This window comes from Lissotriton helveticus, chromosome 3_1, assembly GCF_964261635.1.
Source record: "Lissotriton helveticus chromosome 3_1, aLisHel1.1, whole genome shotgun sequence".
Taxonomy (NCBI): Eukaryota; Metazoa; Chordata; class Amphibia; order Caudata; family Salamandridae; genus Lissotriton; species Lissotriton helveticus.
In genome coordinates this window covers 31,872,010-31,896,541 of record NC_136061.1, presented here as the reverse complement: position 1 = coordinate 31,896,541, position 24,532 = coordinate 31,872,010, and the positions used below count along the sequence as shown (strand labels likewise).

The 24,532-nt window shown below is 49.1% G+C and overlaps 1 protein-coding gene across 2 annotated transcripts in view; it reads left to right on the top strand.

Annotated features, from left to right (window-relative positions):
* Nucleotides 1-24,036, top strand: part of GLB1L (galactosidase beta 1 like) — a 192,436-nt gene extending 168,400 nt beyond the window's left edge. For both annotated transcript variants that reach the window (XM_078679155.1, XM_078679157.1), the window contains 2 exons: nucleotides 4,910-5,143; nucleotides 22,569-24,036. In XM_078679155.1, the coding sequence (XP_078535281.1) occupies nucleotides 4,910-5,143; nucleotides 22,569-22,793 (459 nt within the window). In that variant the 3' untranslated portion in view covers nucleotides 22,794-24,036. The remainder of the gene's footprint in view (nucleotides 1-4,909; nucleotides 5,144-22,568) is intronic.
* The last annotated feature ends 496 nt before the right edge of the window (nucleotides 24,037-24,532 follow it).

Below are 24,532 nucleotides of genomic sequence, written 5' to 3'. Positions count from 1 at the left end.
TGGACCGGAAACAAGCATCCTGAGACCGGTTTCTGGCTAATCAGCCGTCATCAGCCAGGCTAGCTTTCTAGTCTATGCAAAGCATGTGTATCTACTGGACACATGCCTCGAACGGATAATGTTACTTACCCAGTAAGCATCTGTTCTTGGCATGTAGAGCTGTAGATTCACATGTGCCCACCTGCCTCCCTGGGTACCTGAAGTTGTTGTAGTTCTTCATTTTATACTTATATATTAATGAACATCTCTATCCTACACTTTCTTGCTCCATTCTCACCCTCTTGCGGGAAAACAACCTAACAAAGGAGTCGATGCCCATGCGCACTATCGCCGAAAGGAGAAGTCACCTTACCTTGTGACTAGGAAAGACTTCTTAGAAGAAAAACAACTTGCAAACATCCAGGCCCAACACTAGATGGCAGAATTATGCAAAGCATGTGAATCTACAGCGCTACATGCCAAGAACAGATGTTTACTGGGTCAGTAACATTATCCTCTCCTGTCTGCCCGTGGGAAGCGCGCATGCGCTGCTCGCTCTGCGAGGCATGCAGTAATAGAGTATGCAGTGGAAGCTCCGCCCACTCTTCTCCAATATTTGTCATTGGTTTGTGTCATTGCCCTTCCTAAATGCTGGCTTCTGATTCATAAGAAGGCTTGTTAGTCCCTCCTTGGTACTGCCTTGTCTGCATTTGATACCACCCATAACGCCTGGACCTTTTATTTGGCTTGTTACACGGGTTGTGTTCTAAATGGGTGAGCACTATTTTGTTTATTGACACTGGGGACAATGGCTGCTGCTTTTTTTTGTATTTGGATGCCGAATGCGACGCCCGCTTTAGGGACGCCAAGCTCTGTTTATTTAATTTTTTTAAACTTTAAAACTCGGCACGGTGCCTGCTTCAGGGACACCGCTTTTGTGTAGTTCCTATACACCTAAATAGGGTCTGTGCATTTAGACAATATACACTGAAGGATTGGTGTCCAGACTGATTCTAGACACCCACTCCGGGTATGTTAGTCTGTATACCAGCTGGCTCACAGTGCCACTAGAAATCCCTCTTACTGACTAGTTCTTGGCAACTATTGACGATGACAATCCTGATCCCTCAGGATCGTGGAAACAGTGCGATACTTTCACTCAGTCACTCGTGCTCACTTTGTCTCAGAGAGATACACAGAATAAACGGTTGGGACGTTTTCCAAAAAGCATTTATTGAATCAGCATCATTCTAGTGTAAAATAGGTGTGCTGAAACAACCATAAGACAGAAGCAGATATAAATAATCGTATGCACCGATGGAGTAAAAGGATGATAGATTTCTACCATTGTGCTAAAACGATGTATACAGACAAGTATAAAAATACATGACAATAAAATGCGCACTCCAATGATGCGACCCTAATGTATGTAGGTGTAATGCCAAGAATCCCTATGGGATAAAGTCAACCCCATTACCTGAAGTGAGAGACTGTGGGACCCGTTTTGGTCTCGAGAAGGATACCCCGCAAGGGATGTCGGACCACTGCGATCTGGAGTGTCTGCGTACAGGAACCACAGTGTCTCGCGTCAGTGTGTCAGCATGGAAGTCCTTTTCTCCTCTCCTGCCTCAGCAGAAATATGGTGTTTATATACCCAATGTGGTATATAAACACCACATTCTGTGTTTTTCTTGAGGACTTGTGTGTGGAAATACTGCCTCTTACTGTGTGATTTTCTGAGCATTTGCTCACGTTAAGTGGGCATTTTACCCATAACGGGGTGTAGCGTTTGTGGTGTAATTTTTGTTGTAGATGTAGTTGTAGATGCCTGAAGTTTACCCAGGGGATATACCTTGCTGAGTCATGTCGGACTAGGTTGACGGAAGGAATGACCCTTATACATAGATTTTATGCAGGAGATAGTAGTCCTACTGTGATTCCAAGAATCCCCATGCATAACGAATGAGGCTAGTTTTCAGAGAAACCCCCATGCCATTTAGGCATTACCATAACTAGGTAAAAGGTCAGTACTGAGAACAGTTATGTAGTATAATGTCAGGGGAACATACGAGAAAGGTCTGATTGCTACCTAAGCCTATTCCGGGCACCTTTTCGAAACATAACACTGTGTCTGTTTCATTATTTTTTTTTAACTTTAATACTGAGTGCGGCGTCTGCTTCAAGGACACCGTGCTGAACCAGGAGCAGCTGCTGCTATCAATATGCTTCTGCTTCTTTGCTGCCCACTCTCTCCCCTCAGCCAATCCATACTCGCCTCTTCTATTGGCACCCTCACTCCCTTGCATGAGGGGGCGTGTCCTAGGGGCAATCTTAGTGAGTGAAAACATGCATTTGAAATGTAATAGGTCCCACATTTATGCAAGCTTGAGCTATTGGCATTGTAAATGACAATACCTTTTATTTATGTTTTAGTTTTTAAAGCATAAATAAAAGGCATTGTCATTTACAATGCCAATAGCTTAGACTTGCGCAAAAGCGAGACCCATTGCATTGCAAATGCTTGTTAATAAGCTTACATGTGGCTTCTGTGGCCCTATGTCCGGAGCTGCTGCTAACTTTGGTGCTGATGAATCAAGTTCGGATCTCAGCAGCGCTCAACAGCCTGTGATTCTGGGCAGATCACGTAATCTTCCCAGGTTACAAAACTAATGTAACTGGTGCTCATGTAAAATGTTCCAATGCTTTGCCCTAAATAAAAACAGCTGAAAAATGCACAACGTGGTAAAGTCAAAGCATTAGCATAAAAGAGTAAAGACAAATAGATATATTTGTAGTGGCTGATTTGTAAAGTTAAACCTTCTAAAATCATAGCTTCCCTGCTTAGCATGTGCAGACTTAGACAGATATTGTATTTTACCAAAACTCCTTTTTCTTCATTGTTGCATATAAAATCCCTTACAAATATGTGACTTCAGAATACCAGTTGTACAAAAACCTATTGTGTGTGATTTAATAGGCTATAATGTTGCTCTGTAACAATCTGGGCCACGTCCGGGTTTTACTTCACAACTGTCGTGCCCATTAGTTCACTTGTGGTTCATGTTTACAAACGACGGGCCTCGTTTGCAATATTTTGACACACGGCAGCGCAGCGAGCCTTCCTGATGCACTGCGGTGCGTCGAAAGAAGAGGGCAGGAGTGCACCGCATCTACAAGACACGGTGCATGGCTGTCTTTTTTCCCTGTGCTGGCGCACACTGGGCCGCCATGCGCCAACGCAGGCACCCTGGTGGCGTGGTGTAAGGGTGTCTGCGTAGTAGGGGTGAATGTTTTTGTGCACGAAGGGACACCTTCCTGCACACATAGAAAGAGGAAAAGTGAAGAGAAATAAAGGTATTTCTCCTCGTTGCGCCGTCCTTACGCCTCCCCTGGGGAGGAGGAGGAATCTGAAGCATTCCCAGGTTTACAAAACCTTGTAAATGTGGGAATGCGTCAGGTTCCGTGGATGTTGTGCGGGAACACCCGCATCAACACCCAGGGAACACCCCTTTCATGCCGAGTATGCATGAAATGGGGGCTTATTTACAAAGCCATGAGCAGCTTTGCAGGGTTAAAGGGTGAATGATCTCAGTAGAGTGGGTGTGGGCGGGCTCAGAAGCAGGTCGCAGTAGAATGAGAATGGACGTTGGTGGGCCGGCAGCATGTCCTAGTGGAATGAGAGTGGACGTTGGTGGGCCGGTAGCATGTCCTAGTGGAATGAGAGTGGGCGTTGGTGGGCCGGTATAATGTGAACAACAAGGACCCCCTGTTCAGAATTGATAGTTCATAGGACAGGGAATTAAACTGTGTGTATAATATATTAACATTCATAACAAGTAACCAGGGAAGAAAATTACAAAAAAAGGTACAAAAAGAACCTGCAAAAATTATTAAAAAACTCAATTCTTTCTATTGTTTTTTTTCTTTTAAAATCATAGGTTGTATGTATCAAATTGCACAAAGTAAAAACAAGATAGACAATTATAACATTTAATCATTCAATATTAAAAATAGGGGAAGGGAGGTGAGACAACATTAAATGCCACCTCCCTTCCCCTATTTTTAATATTGAATGATTAAATGTTATAATTGTCTATTTTGTTTTTACTTTGTGCAATTTGATACATACAACCTATGATTTTAAAAGAAAAAAAACAATAAAAAGAATTGAGTTTTTAAATAATTTTTGCAGGTTCTTTTTATACCTTTTTTGTAATTTTCTTCCCTGGTTACTTGTTATGAATGTTAATATATTATACACACCGTTGGTGGGCCGGTAGCATGTCCTAGTGGAATGAGCGTGGATGGGTTCTGAAGCAGGTCCCAGTAGACTGGTAATGGGTGGGTTTGGTGGTAAACTGGAATAAAGACTATTGCATGACCACAGGACCGCAGCTATGACCAGAGAGCAGGAGACTCTCCCCTGATTCTTCTCACACCAATGCTTTTATGTCACCAGATCATGTTTAAGACAGACCTGAACATGCCCTTTGACTAAGCCTTGAAAAAACCACAGGCCTGCAGGTCGCTAATGGGCGAAACACGTGTTGACTGTTCACGGTTCATTTTCTGTCATAAGCACCCAGCATGAGAAATAAAGTGGAGGACAACGGAAATTGATTATTAAAAATGCTAAATATATCATATCAGTCTGAAATGAGTTTGCCTTAATAACTGTGTCCCACATTATATGAATGAGCAAAAAGCGTATGCTTCTAAACTGAGGTGACGGCATTCGCGCTAAGAGACAACGTTGAGTTATGAATGACTGTTAAATACCCAATGCTCCTTAGTTGCACTTGGAATCTTGGAATTGTAAGGCCAGTTGTAGCCCTCGTGGGTATCTTACATGAACAACCCTCACCTACACGCTTACCTCTCTGCCTCGGCTTGTGCTCTGGGGTCTGAAGTATCCTTGTGTCTCTTTCAGGGATTGGTGCAGAACATTTCCCTCGGTAACTCCATTCTGAAGGACTGGGAAATGTACCCCCTGAGTATCGACGAGGCCGTCAGAATGGGCCTGATCGAGAACTGGTCCAGCTCTAGTCCTGAGCAGAAGCAGCGCAGCGTCCCGCAGACCACAGGGCCCGCATTTTACTCCGCGTGCTTCCTTCTTCCGGGGCCCAACCATGACACTTTCCTGAAGCTCCCGCACTGGACAAAGGTAAGACTCACTGTGGGCTAAGTTAACGGCAAGGGCTCCCGCAGTGGAAAAAGGTAACGGGGTCTCCCACCATGGACAAAAGTGACCACAGGAGCTCCCACCGTAAACAAAGGTAACGCAGGGGCTCCCGCTATGGAAAAAGGTAACGGCTAGGGGTCCCACTGAGGACAAAGGTAACAACAGGGGCTCCTGCACTGGACAAAGGTAAGACTCACTGTTGGCTAAGTTAACGGCAAGGGCTTTCGCAGTGGAAAAAGGTAACAGGGGCTCCCGCAGTGGACAAAGGTGAGAATTACTGTGGGCGAAGGTAACGGACAAAGGTAATGGCAGGAACTTCCTCAGTGGACAAAGGTAACACCGGGGCTCCCGGAGTGATTATAGGTGAAGGTAGGGGCTCCTTCAGTCGACGAAGGTAACGGCAGGGGCTCCCACAGTAGACTGTCCATGTGGAAGAATACTGGACAGACGGGTGCTTTTGACAGGCTGGTGAACCTGTCGCAGAGTCAGTCGCATGTGCAACCCTTGCTGGGGCCAGTGCTTTGACTGGTAGCGATAAGCGCACTCACGTATCTATGGAGTAGGCGCTCGGTCCCAGTGGGCACTAGTCGCAGAGTCATGAAGTTGTGTTTGGCTGCGTAGGCTTTAGGTTAAGCACACTCTGTCCATTCCCAGATAGTCCGGAGATTCTTGAGTTGTGTCACGTTCAGATGTTCTTAGCTCTGTGTCTAATCCTGGTGGTCATGAGATAGTTGTGTTATCATAGTGGTTTTAACATACTTGTGTGTGGGTGCCAAGGTTTTCAATATGCCTGCCACATATCAGCCTAAACGTTTTGGTCTTTAAATAGTTGCATTTCTGTTTTGAAGGTCATTTGTTGGCTACATTCATCCATGAGTTTGTGTTCCAATGTTCTGCACAGTGTCTCTAAGGTGCCCGTTCGATTCAAGGATGCATGTTGCTCCTTTGAAAGAAAGCCAGCGCCTCTGTGCATCTTTCACTGGCTCGCCCGGTGATTCCGTCTGGACGTTATCTGAAGGTGCTCCCTGCAGCGGGTCCCTTCTTCGGTACTTTGTAGATGATTGAGATACATATTGCCAGCATTTCAGAATAGGAATGTGGGAGATTTCAACAAAACATCAGGAGAATGTATTTTCCCTCTTTTTTTTTTTTTTTTTAAAAACCTTTATTGGAGCAAGCAAGAAAATACAAGGATGGGCCTACAACCACACGGGCCGGCCGCTAAAGAGGAGTAGACACATACCATATATGCCCGCAGAGGTAACAGTCAATCAGCAATGCAATACTCCCCATTATATACAGGACAAAAACAGATTTTATGTATATGAAGAACAAACACACAAAAAAGGCGAAAGTGTATTACTGAAGGTCAGCTCAAGGGACGTAAGGGGGGACAGCAACAGAAGTACAGTAGGAAAACTCTAAGCACTAAGGAGCTCGGGGGGGGGGGGAGGGGCACAGAGGTCAGTAAAAAAAAGGGGGGGGGGGAGCCGGAAACACCAGCACAACCCCTATATGAAAGGTTCCAAGAACGCTTGCCTAAGGAGACAGGGCAATCTCGATAGTGCCCACAAGGGGAGGAGTACAAATGTCGCCACGGTATTCGTTCCATTGACCCCACACCTTCACCCACGCCCTGGGTCTGCCCCTGGCCACATAGACAGTTTTCTCACGGAACATGGACCAATCCATGTTATCCTCCCATTTCGAGAGGTCAGGGGGCCTGGAGGCCCCCCAGAGTTGTGCAATATCTCGCTTCGCAATCATATAGCCCAGGGTGGCCCATCTAGTCTGTGCCACCGAATAGTCAGTGGGCTCCCAAACATTCAAAAGACAGCGACGAGGTTCCGGTCGCAAGGACACCCCTGTCACCACAGCCATCACATCAAGCACAGCCGCCCAATAAGCAGCCACCATCGGGCACTCCCAAAGAATATGCAGGAAAGTAGCACGCAAACCACATCCACGCTTACACAATCCATCGGAGGAAAAGCCCATCACCACCAGTCGCGGTCCCGTCACGTACACCCGATGAAGGATCTTCAATTGGACCAGACGGAGACGAGCCGGAATAGCCACCTCCTTCGGGGAGGAGAGGGCCGATTGCCAATCCTCATCATCCAGTTCTAACCCATCGCCCATCCACATTTCCCGAAGTCGGGTCAATAAGTCAGTCCGATTGTTAATCAACTTTTTATAGATCAGGGAGATAGTGCTATCAGGAAGATGCTCGTCAAGGATACGGTCTTCAAGGGGGGAAGAGTCAGGCGGAATCTCACCAGGAGCAAATACCGAAGCCAAAGCGTGCCTGACCTGTAAATAACGAAAGAATTCCCGACCACTCAGGCCATAGTCAGCCTGGAGGGCCTGAAACGGTCGCACAGAACCCTTAGAGTACACATCCCCCACCTTAGAAATCCCAATCAAGTCCCAACGGTCGAAACCCTTGGAAGACCAAAGACCGCCCAGACGTTCTGAAGCATAAAGCGGCGTTGCCAACGTCAAGCGGTCCTCCCAGCCCAAGCTCACATTCGCGGCACGCCACACCGTCAAAGCAGTCAATGTAGGTCCCACAAGATGGCGCCCAGCGGAGCGAGAATAGAGCACTCTGTTAAAGTCACCTCCCGGAAGCTGAAGTTTATCCATCTCAAACGCCGGATTACGACCTGGCGAAAACATAGCGTGATTGATAGCGGACAGATGGGAAGCCCAGTAATACCTCTTAATGTCAGGGATGTATTTTCCCTCTTGACTTTGATTGAAGCAGAGGTCATTTTAGGCAGAAGGTGGCTAAAATATGACCATTTTTGGCTACAAAAATCTGGTGTCTCTGGTCTGAATCTGGTCCTGTTGGAATGTATGGAGACAGTTCAGATATGTTGAGGGGGTCCTGAGATTCTCCTTCACATTCTGAGGTCATTACTGATGTGCAGTGGATATTAGGTGCCCCCACCTTCCCTTCCTGGGGCCTTATTATAGAATGCCGTGCACCCTCCTTGTTAGCGCACCTTTAAAAGGTGCGCTCAGCACTAACAAGGAATGTGTGCCGTATTATATTGAATGCGCTGCCCCCAGGGCAGCCGCGAAGTCCTGCTGCGCTAGGAGCAGCGCATTCACGTGAACTAGGGAGTGGATTTGAAGAAGCTGCTCCATGTTTCACAGTGCAGGGGGCAACCCGCCTCCACTTTTAAGAGGGCCGAGAGACCCCGTTCCACGTGGGTGCAGTGAGGGGCTGCACCCGCCTGCAAGGGGGTATTCCTCCTCTAGAGGGCTTAAGAAAGTAATGGCTGGCACCAAGTGTCTGCTGCCCCTTCTAATCAATCAATCAATCAATCAATCATGCCATTTGTATAGCGCACTACTCACCCGGGAGGGTCTCAAGGCGCTTGGGGGGAGGGGTATGCTACTGCTCGAACAGCCAGGTCTTGAGTTGTTTCCTGAAGGCGAGATGGTCCTGGGTCAGCCGAAGGTGGATGGGGAGGGAGTTCCAAGTCTTGGCAGCCAGGTAAGAGAAGGATCTTCCTCCGGCGGTGGCTCTTCGGATGCGTGGTACGGCTGCAAGGGCGAGGCTGGTGGACCGTAGCTGGCGGGTGGGCGTGTAGAAGGTCAGGCGGTCGTTGAGGTACTTGGGGCCCAGGACGTGGAGAGACTTGTGTGCGTGGGTGAGGAGCCGGAACGTGATCCTCTTGTCGACGGGGAGCCAGTGCAGGTTCCTCAGGTGGCTGGAGATGTGGCTGCGTCGGGGGACATCCAGGATGAGTCAGGCGGAGGCGTTCTGGATGCGCTGGAGTCTTTTCTATAGCTTGGCTGTGGTTCCGGCGTAGAGGGCGTTTCCGTAGTCCAGTCGGCTGGTGACGAGTGCCTGGGTGACAGTCTTCCTGGTCTCGGTCGGGATCCAGCGGAAGAACTTGCGAAGCATACGCAGGGTGTTGAAGCACGATGAGGAGACGGCGTTGACTTGTCTGGTCATCGAGAGGGAGGGGTCCAGGATGAAGCCCAGGTTGCGTGCGTGGTCGGTTGGCTTGGGTGCGGTGCCCAGGGCTGGGGGCCACCAGGAGTCGTCCCAGGCGGAGGGCGAAGATCCCAGGAATAGGACTTCCGTCTTGTCCGAGTTCAGTTTCAGGCGGCTGTCCTTCATCCACTCGGCGACGTCTTTCATCCCTTCGTGTAGGCAGGTTCTGGCGGTGTCGGGGTTTCTGGTGAGGGAGAGGATCAGCTGGGTGTCGTCGGCGTAAGAGATGATGTTGAGGTTGTGCTGGCGTGCAATGGCTGCGAGAGGTTTCATGTAGATGTTGAAGAGGGTGGGGCTGAGTGAAGATCCTTGCGGGACGCCGCAGATGACTTCGGTGGCCTCTGAGCGAAACAGGGGGAGGCGGACTCTTTGTGTTCTTCCGGCGAGGAACGAGATGATCCACTCCAGTGCCTTCTCTTGGATACCGATGTTGCTGAGGCGCTGGACAAGGGTGCGGTGGCAGACCGTGTCGAACGCAGCGGAGAGGTCCAGGAGGATGAGGGCCACTGTTTCCCCCTTGTCGAGCAGGGTCCGGATGTCGTCGGTGGCTGCGATGAGGGCGGTCTCGGTGCTGTGGTTGGCTCTGAAGCCGGACTGCGAGGGGTCGAGGGATCCGTTCGTCTCGAGGAAGGCGGTCAGCTGTCTGTTGACGATCTTCTCGATGACTTTAGCAGGAAAAGGGAGGAGCGAGATGGGGCGGAAGTTTTTGAGATTGGTGGGGTCCGCTGTAGGTTTCTTCAGGAGGGCGCTGATCTCGGCATGCTTCCAGCTCTCCGGGAAGGTGGCGGTGTTGAAGGAGGCGTTGATGATGTTCCGGAGTTGGGGTGTGATGGTGGAGTCGGCCTTGTTGAAGACGTGGTGTGGGCAGGGGTCGGTCGGTGATCCGGAGTGGATGGTGTTCATCGTGCGGGCTGTGTCTTCGGTGGTCACCGTGGTCCAGGTGCGAAGGGTGGCGGTGGGGGGCATTGGTTCGACGGTTGGGTGCGTGGGTGGGGCGCCGAAGCTGTTGTGGATGTCGGTGATCTTGCGGTGGAAGAACGAGGCGAGGGAGTCGCAGTGGTCTTGTGACGGAGTGATGTCGTTGGTGCCGGTGCTGGGGTTGGAGAACTCCTTGACGATAGTGAAGAGCTCTTTGCTGTCGTGGGCGTTGTTGTCCAGTCGTTCCTTCAGGGATTTCTTCTTGGTGGTGCGGATGAGCTGGTGGTGCTTGCGGGTAGCGTGTTTGAGGGCGGTCATGTTGTCGGTGGTCCGGTTGAGGAGCCAGGCTTTCTCGAGGGTGCGGCAGGTCTTCTTGGAGTCCTTGAGGTCGTCGGTGAACCAGGATGCCTTCTTGCTTCTGGGTCTGCTGGGAGGGTTCTTTAGTGGCGCGAGGTCGTCGGCGCAGGCGGTCAGCCACTGGGTGAAGTTGCGGGCTGCTTCGTTGGGGTCCGTTGTGTTGGCGGGTGGGCTCTGGCTGAGGGAGGTGGTGAGCTGGTCTGCGGTGATCTTGCTCCAATTCCTGTGAGGTACCTGTTGCGGGTGGTGGTGGGTCGTGGATCTTTTGAAGCTGAAGTGGACGCAGCTGTGGTCGGTCCAGTGGAGTCCGGTGGCGTGGCTGAAGGTGATGTACTTGCTGGAAGAGAAGACGGGATCAAGCGTGTGGCCGGCGTAGTGGGTGGGGGTTTTGACCAGTTGCTTGAGTCCGAGGTTGGCGAGGTTTTCCAGCAGGGCGGTGGTGTTGCGGACCTTGTTGTTCTCCAGGTGGAAGTTGAGGTCCCCGAGGAGGATGTAGTCAGTGGAGGGGAGGGCGTGCGGGCTGATGAAGTCTGTGATGTCTTCGCTGAATTGTGTGCGTGGTCCCGGGGGTCTGTAGACGAGGGTGCCTCTGAGGGTCGTCTTAGGGTCGGTGTGAATCTGGAAGTGGAGATGTTCGGCTGCGGCGAAGGAGTCGTTGGCGTCGGTCGTGATGCGGATGGTGTTCCTGTGGACGATGGCGATGCCACCTCCGGTCTGGTTGATGCGGTCCCTCCTGATGATCTTGTACCCGTCCGGGATGGCGATGGCGATGTCGGGTGCAGAGGAGGCGTTCATCCAGGTTTCCGTGAGGAAGGCGACGTCCGGTGATCTAGCGTCGAGGAGGTTCCAGAGTTCCACGGCGTGTCTGTGGACGGAGCGGGTGTTGATCAGGATGCACTTGAGGTGGTTGCTGCTGGTGTTTGTCTTGGCGGGTGCGGGGCAGGTTCGGAGGCAGGTGAACTTGCAGGTGCAGCAGGTGAAGGGTCTGTGGGTGCGTCTCGGGGTGGCTCGGCAGCAGGCGTGGGTCCGGCCGGCATTGAGTGCGTTGAGAGTGGCGGCGTCGTAGGTCAGTCGGGTCGTCTTGCCTCGGCGGGGAGGGCCAGGGGTCCTGGCGCTGGGCGCGGGCCAGGCGCGGACGGGCGCAGACGGGCTTACCTTCGGCGCTCAATCGGTGCTCCCGCTGCGCGCGTCCGCTGCGCGGTCGCTCTGGGGGCGTCATAAGTAAGGAGCCGGGAGGGAGGAGCAGCTGGGGGGCGGGAGCGGGGCGGCGAATGGAATCACAGGGGGGCGGGGCCACAGGGAGGCAGCGGCGGGAAATTCCAAGAAGCAGCGGGCAGCGGGAAATTCCCAGGAACAGCGGGAAATTCCCAGGAGCAGCGGGCAGCGAGCGAAGGAATCTGCAGGCAGGAGGCGGCAAAGGCAGGCAGGAGCGGCAGCAGTGAGTGGGGCTACCAAGCCCTGTGGAGGGCTAAGCCCTCCACAGGGCTTGGGGTTTCCCAATATCCGATCTGGACCTGGGTTCTATATGGTATCAAAAACAGTGGTCCAAGACCATTGATCAAGTATTAAACAAATTCACACTTTCAATCAGTATTTACAATTTTTGAAAACTTCTAAACAGTAAGTTCATATCGTATATATCAAGGTACTTGGTTATAGACATATGCAACAACTGACCAGAGGTAGTATTACAGAGATGGGTTTTATTGAATCACTCCCTTCTGTAGGATCAATTATACGTCATTTAAACTTGATAACTTTTAAATTTTACAATCATCGGTACAAAAACGAACATGATGTGTCCAGGAAAGTGCAAAGAAGGAGGTGCGTAAGTGATAAGAAGAAGTGGTGTGAAGGCATCAAAAACAGAGTGACATAAAGAGAGTATTTACAATCATTTTATGAAAAACTGGTCAAACACTTCCAGTTCTGAGGGCACCTGGCCACTGGACTCAGTAATATCAATTCAACATCATTGATTTACAACCGAAATAAATTCATTGTTTGAAAATTGGCATGTACAGGGAATGGTCCGGGTGCAAGCAAAGATGGGTGTCGACGTTTCGACCCTTTTCAGCTCAAGGGTAATTGGGGACCTCGGCCTGCGGGTCTTCTTCGGGACGGGAAGTGGGGTAGCCTGGGTACCGAGATGTGGCTTGATCACATATCTAAAGGGTAAGTTAATTGATTGCGGGTCAGGGTTCCATATATTACATTTGTAGTAGCCCATCATATGTGTCAGATGGGTACAGGGTAGAGCTTACCCGTTATGTCTTCATGAGGGCCAAGAAGATCCCTGGAGAATGGTTGCGATGAGGCCCATCACCGGGGGGCAACACATTTTTCCTCATCTAATGGGGAAGGGGAGGTATGATTTTAGGAGCAATTCGCACTATTAAAAACATTTAAAAAACGGGTCTATCTCTCGACAAACGCAGGGCCATGACGAACACTTACCCGGTATTCGTGGGTAGCATTCAGAGCGTGAGTAAATCGGTTGTTCCTTCCTCCCTCGGTTGGGGTTGCCAAACTGTAGGGAAAGGACAACGTAAGTATGGCCGGGGACACTGTTTGAAGCAGAGAGACTGCGCTGGTTGCATGGCGCTTACCAATATCGAGGCACCGGCGTCAATGGATCGCTTGCGCTGAGGTGAGGGGCTCATTTGCTCATCTATTTAACACCATTAACCAAGGGCTAAATGAATATGAAGAAATCAACAACAGAGGCAGTTGATTTGACCAATGGGTAAATTGCACTAGACCATATGTACCTCCAATGAGTCAGCCCTCACGCAATTGAATGACAACTTCCTATTCTGTTTTCCAATCACAATAGGTGCCCAATGAGTCCATGTGCAACATGAATTAGAACCCCCTTACCCTCATAGCTATTGTACTTACTATATATGAGTCTATGTGCAATATGAATTCAGATATGCTATAGGCACATAGCTACTGTAGATATGTTTACACTAGAACTGCATTTTATGTTGCACTCCGTTACATATTGTCACACAAAGTCTGTTTTTAATGTATGTCTTTCAATTGACACATTTTTGTAAAGATGTAAATATACTGTCACTATGATCTAATACTGGAATTGTGCCACCCAAATCTACAATGCTGTTGATCCATAAGTCATAATGTTAGCCATCGGGAACAAGCTCATTCACTCCCCACGTAAGTCTCTCTTCACTGCCAACAACGTGTGCCGCGCGTTGGATGTTGCCGTTAAAACGTCCCAGCGGTTCGGCAAATGAGCCCCTCACCTCAGCGCAAGCGATCCATTGACGCCGGTGCCTCGATATTGGTAAGCGCCATGCAACCAGCGCAGTCTCTCTGCCTCAAACAGTGTCCCCGGCCATACTTACGTTGTCCTTTCCCTACAGTTTGGCAACCCCAACCGAGGGAGGAAGGAACAACCGATCTACTCGCGCTCTGAATGCTACCCACGAATACCGGGTAAGTGTTCGTCATGGCCCTGCGTTTGTCGAGAGATAGACCCGTTTTTTAAATGTTTTTAATTGTGCGAATTGCTCCTACAATCATACCTCCCCTTCCCCATTAGATGAGGAAAAATGTGTTGCCCCCCGGTGATGGGCCTCATCGCAACCATTCTCCAGGGATCTTCTTGGCCCTCATGAAGACATAACGGGTAAGCTCTACCCTGTACCCATCTGACACATATGATGGGCTACTACAAATGTAATATATGGAACCCTGACCCGCAATCAATTAACTTACCCTTTAGATATGTGATCAAGCCACATCTCGGTACCCAGGCTACCCCACTTCCCGTCCCGAAGAAGACCCGCAGGCCGAGGTCCCCAATTACCCTTGAGCTGAAAAGGGTCGAAACGTCGACACCCATCTTTGCTTGCACCCGGACCATTCCCTGTACATGCCAATTTTCAAACAATGAATTTATTTCGGTTGTAAATCAATGATGTTGAATTGATATTGCTGAGTCCAGTGGCCAGGTGCCCTCAGAACTGGAAGTGTTTGACCAGTTTTTCATAAAATGATTGTAAATACTCTCTTTATGTCACTCTGTTTTTGATGCCTTCACACCACTTCTTCTTATCACTTACGCACCTCCTTCTTTGCACTTTCCTGGACACATCATGTTCGTTTTTGTACCGATGATTGTAAAATTTAAAAGTTATCAAGTTTAAATGACGTATAATTGATCCTACAGAAGGGAGTGATTCAATAAACTCCATCTCTGTAATACTACCTCTGGTCAGTTGTTGCATATGTCTATAACCAAGTACCTTGATATATACGATATGAACTTACTGTTTAGAAGTTTTCAAAAATTGTAAATACTGATTGAAAGTGTGAATTTGTTTAATACTTGATCAATGGTCTTGGACCACTGTTTTAGATACCTTCTATAATACCAACGTGCCCATGAGCGGGTGCTAATGCCTGTTGCGCCCTGAAGCACATTCTGTAATACGGTCCCTGGTGTCCGGGTTCTTACCTGCAGTGACCCGAAACACACTAACCTAGCAATTCAATGCAGGAAGTGTGAGTATGGTCAGTACTAATACTCACACCAAGCCTCTCAGGAGGTCTCAAGCCAAGGCAGAGCTCTTCCCCCGAGGGGGTCAGGCATTAAGCCCTCCGACCAATACATGGCCTTTAGAGGATTCGCCACTGTCGGACTTGGGTCAGCACCAATCAAAGGCAACTGAGCTGGACATCGACTTTCCACAGCGGTCGAACCCTAAGATCCTCAAGGTCCTCTGAAGCTGCACGTCCCTTCCATGCCGTTGCCAAGGCCAACCTGGACTCTGAAACCGCCGTCGACTCTGAAGTGCCCATCTGTGCCTAAGCTGCCATTGACACCAAAGATTTCATCGGTGACTGGTCCGATGACTCCGATCAATGCTTCTTACAGAGACCGCAGGAGAAGTTGGCTACAAGGCAAGAAAGATTTTCATCCCTCCCGAGCTGGAAAAATTTCAACAAAGCTCCCTCCAGCAAAACCTTTGTAGACATTAGCTGTGAAGAGGAACCTAACATTAAAATGAACAGTTTCAGATCCCCCTTCGACCTCCCAAGGCTAAAAAAACACAAAGACAAAGGCACCAGACCTCTCCTCTATGTCCCACCTCCTCCTCTCCATCTCCTCTGCCACGACCACCACTTTCACTCCCCAGAGGGATCCTCACACTCCTCCTCTGAAGACAGCCCCTTCAACTCCTCCTATTTTCATGAGGCGCAATCTGACCCTGTGCCCACAGACGACCCATAGGACGACTGCGACGTTGATCCCGCTGGGGGTCCAGATCCGGATCCTTATCCTGTAAGGGCTTCTCCCCTGGGCCAACCACGGCCTACAAAGTGGACATGCATGTCCTCCCTGGGGAAGACTATTTCCTGGTGTAGACTTTATCCAAGTCAGCGGGTGGCAGCGTAGAGTTCTCTATGTTAAAGGTCGTGCTAAAATCAGCTCCCATTACTTTTAAGGAGACTACCCTGGTCAGGGTGGTAAAACCAGGGGTAGAAAAAAGTAGAAACCTTTCCCCAATGGCACGGCCTGCATCACAGGTCATGTCCCACCAAACTCCCTTGTGGCCCATGCAGCATGGAAGCGGGCTTCTGCTCAGGCCACAAGTGACACTCCCCACCAAACAAGGAGAGCAAAATGCTAGATGCTGACGGTAAAAGCAGCAGTAGGAGCTACTGCCTCCTGGAAGATTGCCACTTCATGGGCCGCGACTCCCACTGGGACAGGCCTCCGTGAGACGAGACGCAGGAGCTAGTCACGCATCTCCCATTCACGTTTTAAAAGTGGGCGGTGGAGATAGTTTGCAGCTGGGAAAACTATCTCCAACGTCACCATTCGCTGCACCCTTGATAGCGATACAATGCATTCTGGGGGATCAACACCAGCGTCCTTATCACACGACAGGCTTGACTCTGTATCCCGGGGTTCAAGTCGGAGGTCCAGCATCATCTGCGCAACGTGCCCTTCAATGGAGAACATCTACTTGCTTGCAGATTGATCAGATGTTAGAAAAAATCAAAAAGCACAGCAACGCTGCAAAAGCCATGGGTCCCCTCTTGATCCCGTTCCCTGGGGGCTCCTTTCAGAGACAACAGCACGGAGCAGGCTCCAAGTCCACCTTCCCAGACACCATCTCCTCCTACCAAAGGCAACAACAATCATACCACAAGCAGGCAGCATGAGAGTACACCAGTCATGCCTATACGGGCAACAACGCGAAACATAAGGAGATGATGGACGGAGCGCTGAAACTTTTCAAACACTCATCCCCAGTCGCAGATCTGGGTTTAATCCATCCTCGTTCTTATGCTCACTTTCTCACCCCAGTTCGGACACAGCTATATGCAAATCAGTCTTGACCCTGTGCCTCATGAAAACAGTCCAGCCCGAACTGCCAAGCCAGGTCTCCCCTCAACCTGAAGCAAGCATCCTGGGATCAGGTTGGGGTAACACCCCACATCAGCCAGGCTAGGTTGATTCTAGTGGCAAAGTGAGCAAGGGACCCACGTCTGGGCATACCCTGCCAACTTAGGGCGAACAAAGTAAACAAGGAGATGATGGACGGAATGCTGAAACTTTTCAAACACACCCCCCAGTCACAGATCTGGGTTTAATCCATCATCATTCTTGAGCTCACGTCGCCACCACAGTTCAGACCCAGCCATATGCAAATCAGTCTTGACCCTGTGCCTCATGGGAACAGTCCAGCCCAATCTGCCAAGCGATGTCTTCCCTGGACCGGAAATAAGCATCCTGGGACCGGTTTTGGGCTAACAGCCCTCATCAGCCAGGATAGCTTGAATCCAGTGGCAGCAACAGCAGGGTCAGAGGTAAAGGAGGTCCTGGCAAAGGGGTCTCTATTTGGACTCCTCTTGCCCTCCCCCCTCAAACACACAGCAGCTGTCAGGGGAAACTACTAGATTTAAGGGAAATCACAACAGACAAATGGGTGACACTCTCTATTATTGATGTGTCCCTTGAGCACCATCAAAGATACAGAGACTGTCTCTGAACGCCTCCTGTGCCGGGGTCTCACTCTGGGGGCCGATGGAGCAGCATCTGGGGTACGGTGGCGTTACCGGTATGCCTTACTAGTACTGAGGATCGAGGGAGCGGCATCAGGGGTACGGAGGCGTTACCTGCATGCCTTACTAGTACTGAGGATCGAGGGAGCAGCATCTGGGGTACGGTGGCGTTACCTGCATGCCTTACTAGTACTGAGGATCGAGGGAGCAGCATCTGGGGTACGGTGGCGTTACCTGCATGCCTTACTAGTACTGAGGATCGAGGGAGGAGCATCTGGGGTACGGAGGCGTTACCTGCATGCCTTACTAGTACTGAGGATCGAGGGAGCAGCATCTGGGGTACGGAGGCGTTACCTGCATGCCTTACTAGTACTGAGGATCGAGGGAGCAGCATCTGGGGTACTGAGACTTGCCATGAATGCCTCCCGCGCTCCAGTGCTGGGGATTGGTGGAGCCGCATCCGGAGTACCCAGACTTTCCCTGAACGCCCCTTGTGCTGGATCTCACTCTGTAGTACTGGGGGTCGATGGAGCAGAATTTGAGGTGCTTACATTGGTAGGACACCCTGCGGTCTGGTGTGTCCCCTCCGGCTGTACTGTGGGTGCTTAGAGTTTACTGCGAGGTGCCCCGATTACTAGGACTTCAGTGCTGTTCGCCCTTCGATAGTGTCGGGGTTCCAGAGGACAGCATTAAGGGTGCAGAGATTGTCACGGTGTCTCTTTTGTACCAGGGTCCCTTATTGCCTGGCAGTCTTGTAGCTTCGTTGAGTTGAGCTTGTTTTGGGTTCACATGTCTTTTGGGGCGTCGCAGGCATGTTGGGGTCACTTTCTGTGTCTCTTGGATATTATTGCTCCAGGTGTGGGATGCAGCCATGTTTGTGGTGCCCAGGTGATGTGGCCTCCTCCTGCCTTGCTTTGGAGGGCCAGGATCAGAGGTTGTCAGTGCTGGTGCAGATCTTTGTAGGGTTCTGTTTCTGTTGCAAGACTGCATTGATTTCTGTGCTTCAAAGAGTGTTGGACCCCAAACACAACACAAGACTCTCTTTCAGCTGCGCGTGTGACTGAGCGGGGTATGAGCAGCAGAGGGTGTTAGGTCTTGCTTAACGGCACACCTGTCACCTGACTTTGTGATCAACAGAAACAGAGCTTTAGGAACCAGCTCTGATGGGCTTTGGCTCCACCCACATGTTGATCTGCCTCTTTACAATATTTTGATTGGCTGAAGGTGTGTGCTTCCTCTGAAACGAAGTCCTGTGTTGCCCTTCGGGAAAGCTTCTGCTCAGGACAGTCGCCCGGAGTTGGTGACAGGCCATTGGTCAAGGCCTGATTGGCTCATTAGAAAAAGTAAGGTCAGATGACATTATCTGCTCTGTTAAGACAAGTAACTAAAATGGCAATAATGCTGAAATATTGATTGTAAAGAGCAGATAATAAAGCCAATAGGCCTTCAAGAGTGGATTGTTATCACAGTGCTCATGCCTTAAGAGAGGTTTTATCATGAAAGGGAAGGCCACAGATTATCTGATTACCCTCTGACAAACACTCAGGATATATTTGTACTGTGATAATTTGTGTTAAACTCTCTTGAGAGAGATTGTACTTTTTTGCTAAATATATGTTTCTGTATATTTATAATGTTATGGCTGTGTAGCTTGTGACTGCCTTGTGGGAATGTTTGCTGTCAACAATGTAAGCCTGAGTAGGGAACAGTGACAATCCTATTGGAAGGATTATCAGGTGTATAGGCTTGATTGGTTCTTTGGGTAAAGATTGATCACTTGGCATAAGTCTTTGTTGTTTATTATTGAAAGGCAGCAGGCCTTACTTTTGTATTGTGAAGAGCATATGTTAAATTCAACCGTCTGTTCAGGGTGAATTGCTATTACACTGTTAAAGCCAGCAAACAGCCAGTTTGTGACATGGAAGCTCATGGAGTACCATACCTCACAAGGGTTTTGGTGTTGGTCCCTCTCCCCCTCCTCCGAATAAACCCTGGGTTTAGACGCTTGTTCAGGGGTGTACTTGTTCGGACTACTTCAGCGATTTACTCTGTGCTTTGTGAGTGACAGAATTTTGCCTTAGGACACGTGTATCACCTGAAATTGAGTGCTCTTCATCTCAGGCACATCCTTTACGTTTCCATTTCATCCTTTTGTGGGTCCGCTTTCATTTACTTCCTTCTGTTTTCATTTACTTTCTTTAGACTTCTCTCTACACACCAGGCAGTGCTACCTGGGAGCTCACTTGCTCTTCATTTTGTCTGTAGGGCACCATATCACTTGTGGACAATTCATCTGCAGTGCACCACATCCCCCACACAGGCACTGCTTCTAGATCAGGTGGCCATCTTTGAATGGTACTGTCCTCAGTGAGTCACTGTTTTCTCATTCCAAGATGGCCACTAAGATGAGAAGTAACGTCAATCATCTTGGTTCGGTACAGCAATGAAACACTATGGACAATATCATTTACAGATGACTGCCTGCCGCTATGTTAATTTTGTCCAAATTTCTTATTGCAGGCATATGCCCGCTAGATTTAAGCTGCAGCATTTTTCATATGTTATTCTTTAATTTAGCTTGTATGATCCTGGTGAGTGTGTGATGTGTGAGTGTTTTATTGTGGAAGGGATGGTTGAATACAAGAATGAGTCCGCTGGTGAAGGAATGGATAAATGAGAGCAAGGATGAGTGAAACAAAGCATATATGAGTCACTAGTGTCTGCAGTAAAAGCCAGACTTATTGCTATTGCCAATGCTTATTTTTAATTCTTGGAGCATTTTGCTGTAGGTTCTTTTAGTTTGTGATGTGGAGGATGAGTGCATTCTGGGCTGTGGGTGCCATCCTGTAATTAACATCCCACAGTTCCCTCTGTGAATTTTTTACAGCACATAATGGTGTATTGTGATGATGTAATCAGTGCTGTGATGTTTATTTTAAATGCCTGTGGGTGCTCAGGTGTGGTAGGATTCTTTCTGTGAATAGTATAGTTTGTGCTGTGAATGATGTTATGGTATTCACTGGTGCACCTTCCTGTGGACCCCTGGTTTCATTCGGTTGTTAGTCATACAGTGTGTTTAAGTGTTCAGGTGCCTTCCCGTGGCCCCCTGGTTTCATTCAGTTGTTAGTCATGCAGTGTGTGTCAGTGTTCATGTGCCTTCCCGTGTCCTCCTGGTTTCATTCGGTTGTTAGTCATTCAGTGTGTGTCAGTGTTCAGGGGCCTTCCCGTGTCCCCCTGGTTTCATACGGTTGTTAGTCATACAGTGTGTGTCAGTGTTCAGGTGCCTTCCCGTGTCCCCCTGGTTTCATTCGGTTGTTAGTGATACAGTGTGTTTCAGTGTTCAGGTGCCTTCCCGTGTCCCCCTGGTTTCATTCGGTTGTTAGTCATGCAGTGTGTGTCAGTGTTCAGGTGCCTTCCCGTGGCCTCCTGGTTTCATACGGTTGTTAGTCATACAGTGTGTTTCAGTGTTCAGGTGCCTTCCCGTGGCCTCCTGGTTTCATACGGTTGTTAGTCATACAGTGTGTTTCAGTGTGCAGGTGCCTTCCCGTGGCCCCCTGGTTTCATTCAGTTGTTAGTCATGCAGTGTGTGTCAGTGTTCCGGTGCCTTCCCGTGGCCCCCTGGTTTCATTCGGTTGATAGTCATGCAGTGTGTGTCAGTGTTCAGGTGCCTTCCCGTTGCCCCCTGGTTTCATTCGGTTGTTAGTCATACAGTGTGTTTCAGTGTTCAGGTGCCTTCCCGTGGCCCCCTGGTTTCATTTGGTTGTTAGTCATGCAGTGTGTTTATGGGGCCGATTCACAGAATGAACTTAAGACAAAATCCTAAACTTACTACTTTTGGTATTCACAGAAGTTAGGGTTTTGTCTTAAGTTTGTCTTAAGACAGACTTAAGAAAAAATCCTAACTTCTGTGAATACCAAAAGTAGTAAGTTTAGGATTTTGTCTTAAGTTAATTCTGTGAATCGGGCCCTAAGTGTTCAGGTGCCTTCCCGTGGCCCCCTGGTTTCATTCGGTTGTTAGTGATACAGTGTGTTTCAGTGTTCAGGTGCCTTCCCGTGGCCTCCTGGTTTCATACGGTTGTTAGTGATACAGTGTGTTTCAGTGTTCAGGTGCCTTCCCGTGTCCCCATGGTTTCATTCGGTTGTTAGTGATACAGTGTGTTTCAGTGTTCAGGTGCCTTCCCGTGGCCTCCTGGTTTCATACGGTTGTTAGTCATACAGTGTGTTTAAGTGTTCAGGTGCCTTCCCGTGGCCCCCTGGTTTCATTCGGTTGTTAGTGATACAGTGTGTTTCAGTGTTCAGGTGCCTTCCCGTGGCCTCCTGGTTTCATACGGTTGTTAGTGATACAGTGTGTTTCAGTGTTCAGGTGCCTTCCCGTGGCCCCCTGGTTTCATTCGGTTGTTAGTGATACAGTGTGTTTCAGTGTTCAGGTGCCTTCCCGTGGCCTCCTGGTTTCATACGGTTGTTAGTGATACAGTGTGTTTCAGTGTTCAGGTGCCTTCCCGTGTCCCCATGGTTTCATTCGGTTGTTAGTGATACAGTGTGTTTCAGTGTTCAGGTGCCTTCCCGTGGCCTCCTGGTTTCATACGGTTGTTAGTGATACAGTGTGTTTCAGTGTTCAGGTGCCTTCCCGTGGCCCCCTGGTTTCATTCGGTTGTTAGTGATACAGTGTGTTTCAGTGTTCAGGTGCCTTCCCGTGGCCTCCTGGTTTCATACGGTTGTTAGTGATACAGTGTGTTTCAGTGTTCAGGTGCCTTCCCGTGTCCCCATGGTTTCATTCGGTTGTTAGTCATACAGTGTGGGTCAGTGTTCAGGTGTGTGGCCTCCTGGTTTCATACGGTTGTTAGTGATACAGTGTGTTTCAGTGTTCAGGTGCCTTCCCGTACCCCCCTGGATTCATAATGTTGTTAGTCGTGCAGTGTGTTTGAGTGTTTTGATACCTTCTTGCAGGCCCTCTGGCTTAATTCAGTTATGTGTATGCTGAAGATGGTGTTGTTGTGTCCCTTTGTAATGATTGCTGTGCTTTGAAGACCTCTGACCCCTGTATCCTAATCTGTTCCCATTGGTTCTCTCTTACAGGGCCAGGTGTGGATTAACGGATTTAACCTTGGGCGTTACTGGCCAGCCAAAGGTCCCCAGCAGACCCTCTTTGTGCCCGCTACACTCTTGGCAGCCAGTCGCCCCAATAACATCACCCTCCTGGAGCTGATGGGTGCTCCAGCCACCCCGTGGGCCCTCTTCATCGACCGCCCCATTCTCAATGGAACTTGGGCCAAGTATGAAGTGGTCATAGGGATCAACTGAGAGGAGATGGCACGTCCACATCAGAAAAAGTACCTTCACAACAAGCCCTCTATGCCCTGCCTCGAACTACAGTCACAGGACGTTGATGCTGCCAAAAGAAACTTGAATGCCTTCTCAAACACACAACTGGTCTGACCACAAAGGAATAGAACCTGAGCACGGCACTGAGAGCGAGACGGTACATGCACGCCTGGCCATTCTATGCACTAGTAACCCAAACCAGACCACACACAGATGCTCTGCTATGAAACACAGGCACTACTACTCCTCTGTGATGACCTTGGTGCTGAACCTATCATGTGCCCCACAACAGCCCATGGTATTCCAAGAGGGCTAGGTCCTGGGGACCACAAACGAAGGACCTTGGGATAAGTGAGGGATGACGTCACATGAGGATCCCTCTGCTGTGCCCAGGAGCAGGACAGGAAGTGCCCACCATCTGTGGCTGGAAAGGAGCCACCAAGCGTGTGTGATTGAGTAGGAGACCAAAAAGGTGCTGGTGTAAAGGAGTACTGGTGGATCGGAGTACTGGTGGATCAGATCACTGGAGGATCTGATCACTGGTGGATCTACTGTAATTGATGGATGCATGGAGGACAAGGCCAGGTCCTCCCCTGAAGCATAGCATGAGTGATGCACTTTTATTTCTGATTCTGGACTTGTTGATGTTACTTGGGACAGTTTGAAGTCATTTTTTTAATGACTTAAGCTTCTATAATACTAGCTCCACTCCTGTCTTTATTCATCAACCTCACACAGAGGTGTAGACCCACTGAAGTCACTTTCTAGGCGGATGGGCACAGACCACCAGGCGATTGTAGCCATGTTTTTGTGCCACGTCCTCCCCACTTCATTACATTGTGTCGCCAGCTCTGCCCTCTTGAATTCTGGCTTCTGGAAGGGCTATACCCACCTGGTCACTACATTGACATTCTCTGACTATTTGAAAGTTAGTATATCGCGAGAAGGTCTGCTTCGAAACAGAAGGTGGTTGGTTGACCAATATTAAAGTGAAGTACCATGGATACCCAGGGCCATCTTAGACTGACCATTGTGCCTTAGGTACCTACTCTTCTTGAGTACTACCAGCATATTAGTATTGTTACTTGCACCATTAGAGGGGACGTTGATTAAAAGCCCAATCAATTTCATTTAGCTTTTGTGCAGTTTATGCTTTTTATACAAGATTGTTGTGGAGTCTGATTTCTGAACTTTTCAATAAAGATTTAAGTGAATAATCTCATTTTTTGTAAGTGAATTAACTCATGTACCATACCCTAAATAATCTTTTAACTTATGAAATTACAGTTCTGATTTGTCACATTCCAGACCCTCTGCCAGGGCTGGTACTTGCTTAATCTGACATCATTGCCACAGTCCTCTTTCTGCCTCTAGGGTTTGATGTTTACCAATGCTTCCTACTCATGGACACTTGTCTCCTGGGGCCTGAACCCTGTCACAACCCTCTTCCTCGCTCTGGCCTAAGATGCCTCACAGACCCCCCCCCCCCCCCTTATTCCAGGAGCCTTGTTTCTCTTCACTTTCATGCCGTAAGCCGCTAACACAACTTTATGAAACTACAGTAACTATTTTACCTAAATGTCTGCTTCTGAAAATAGCCAATAAAACTGCAATAAAACTTGGGAGCCCAGACACGTCAGTGGACATGTGGTACATGCCAATATACTGCTGCTTCCATGTAAGCGAGCAGCTGTAAATTACCCTTAAATGTTTGTATT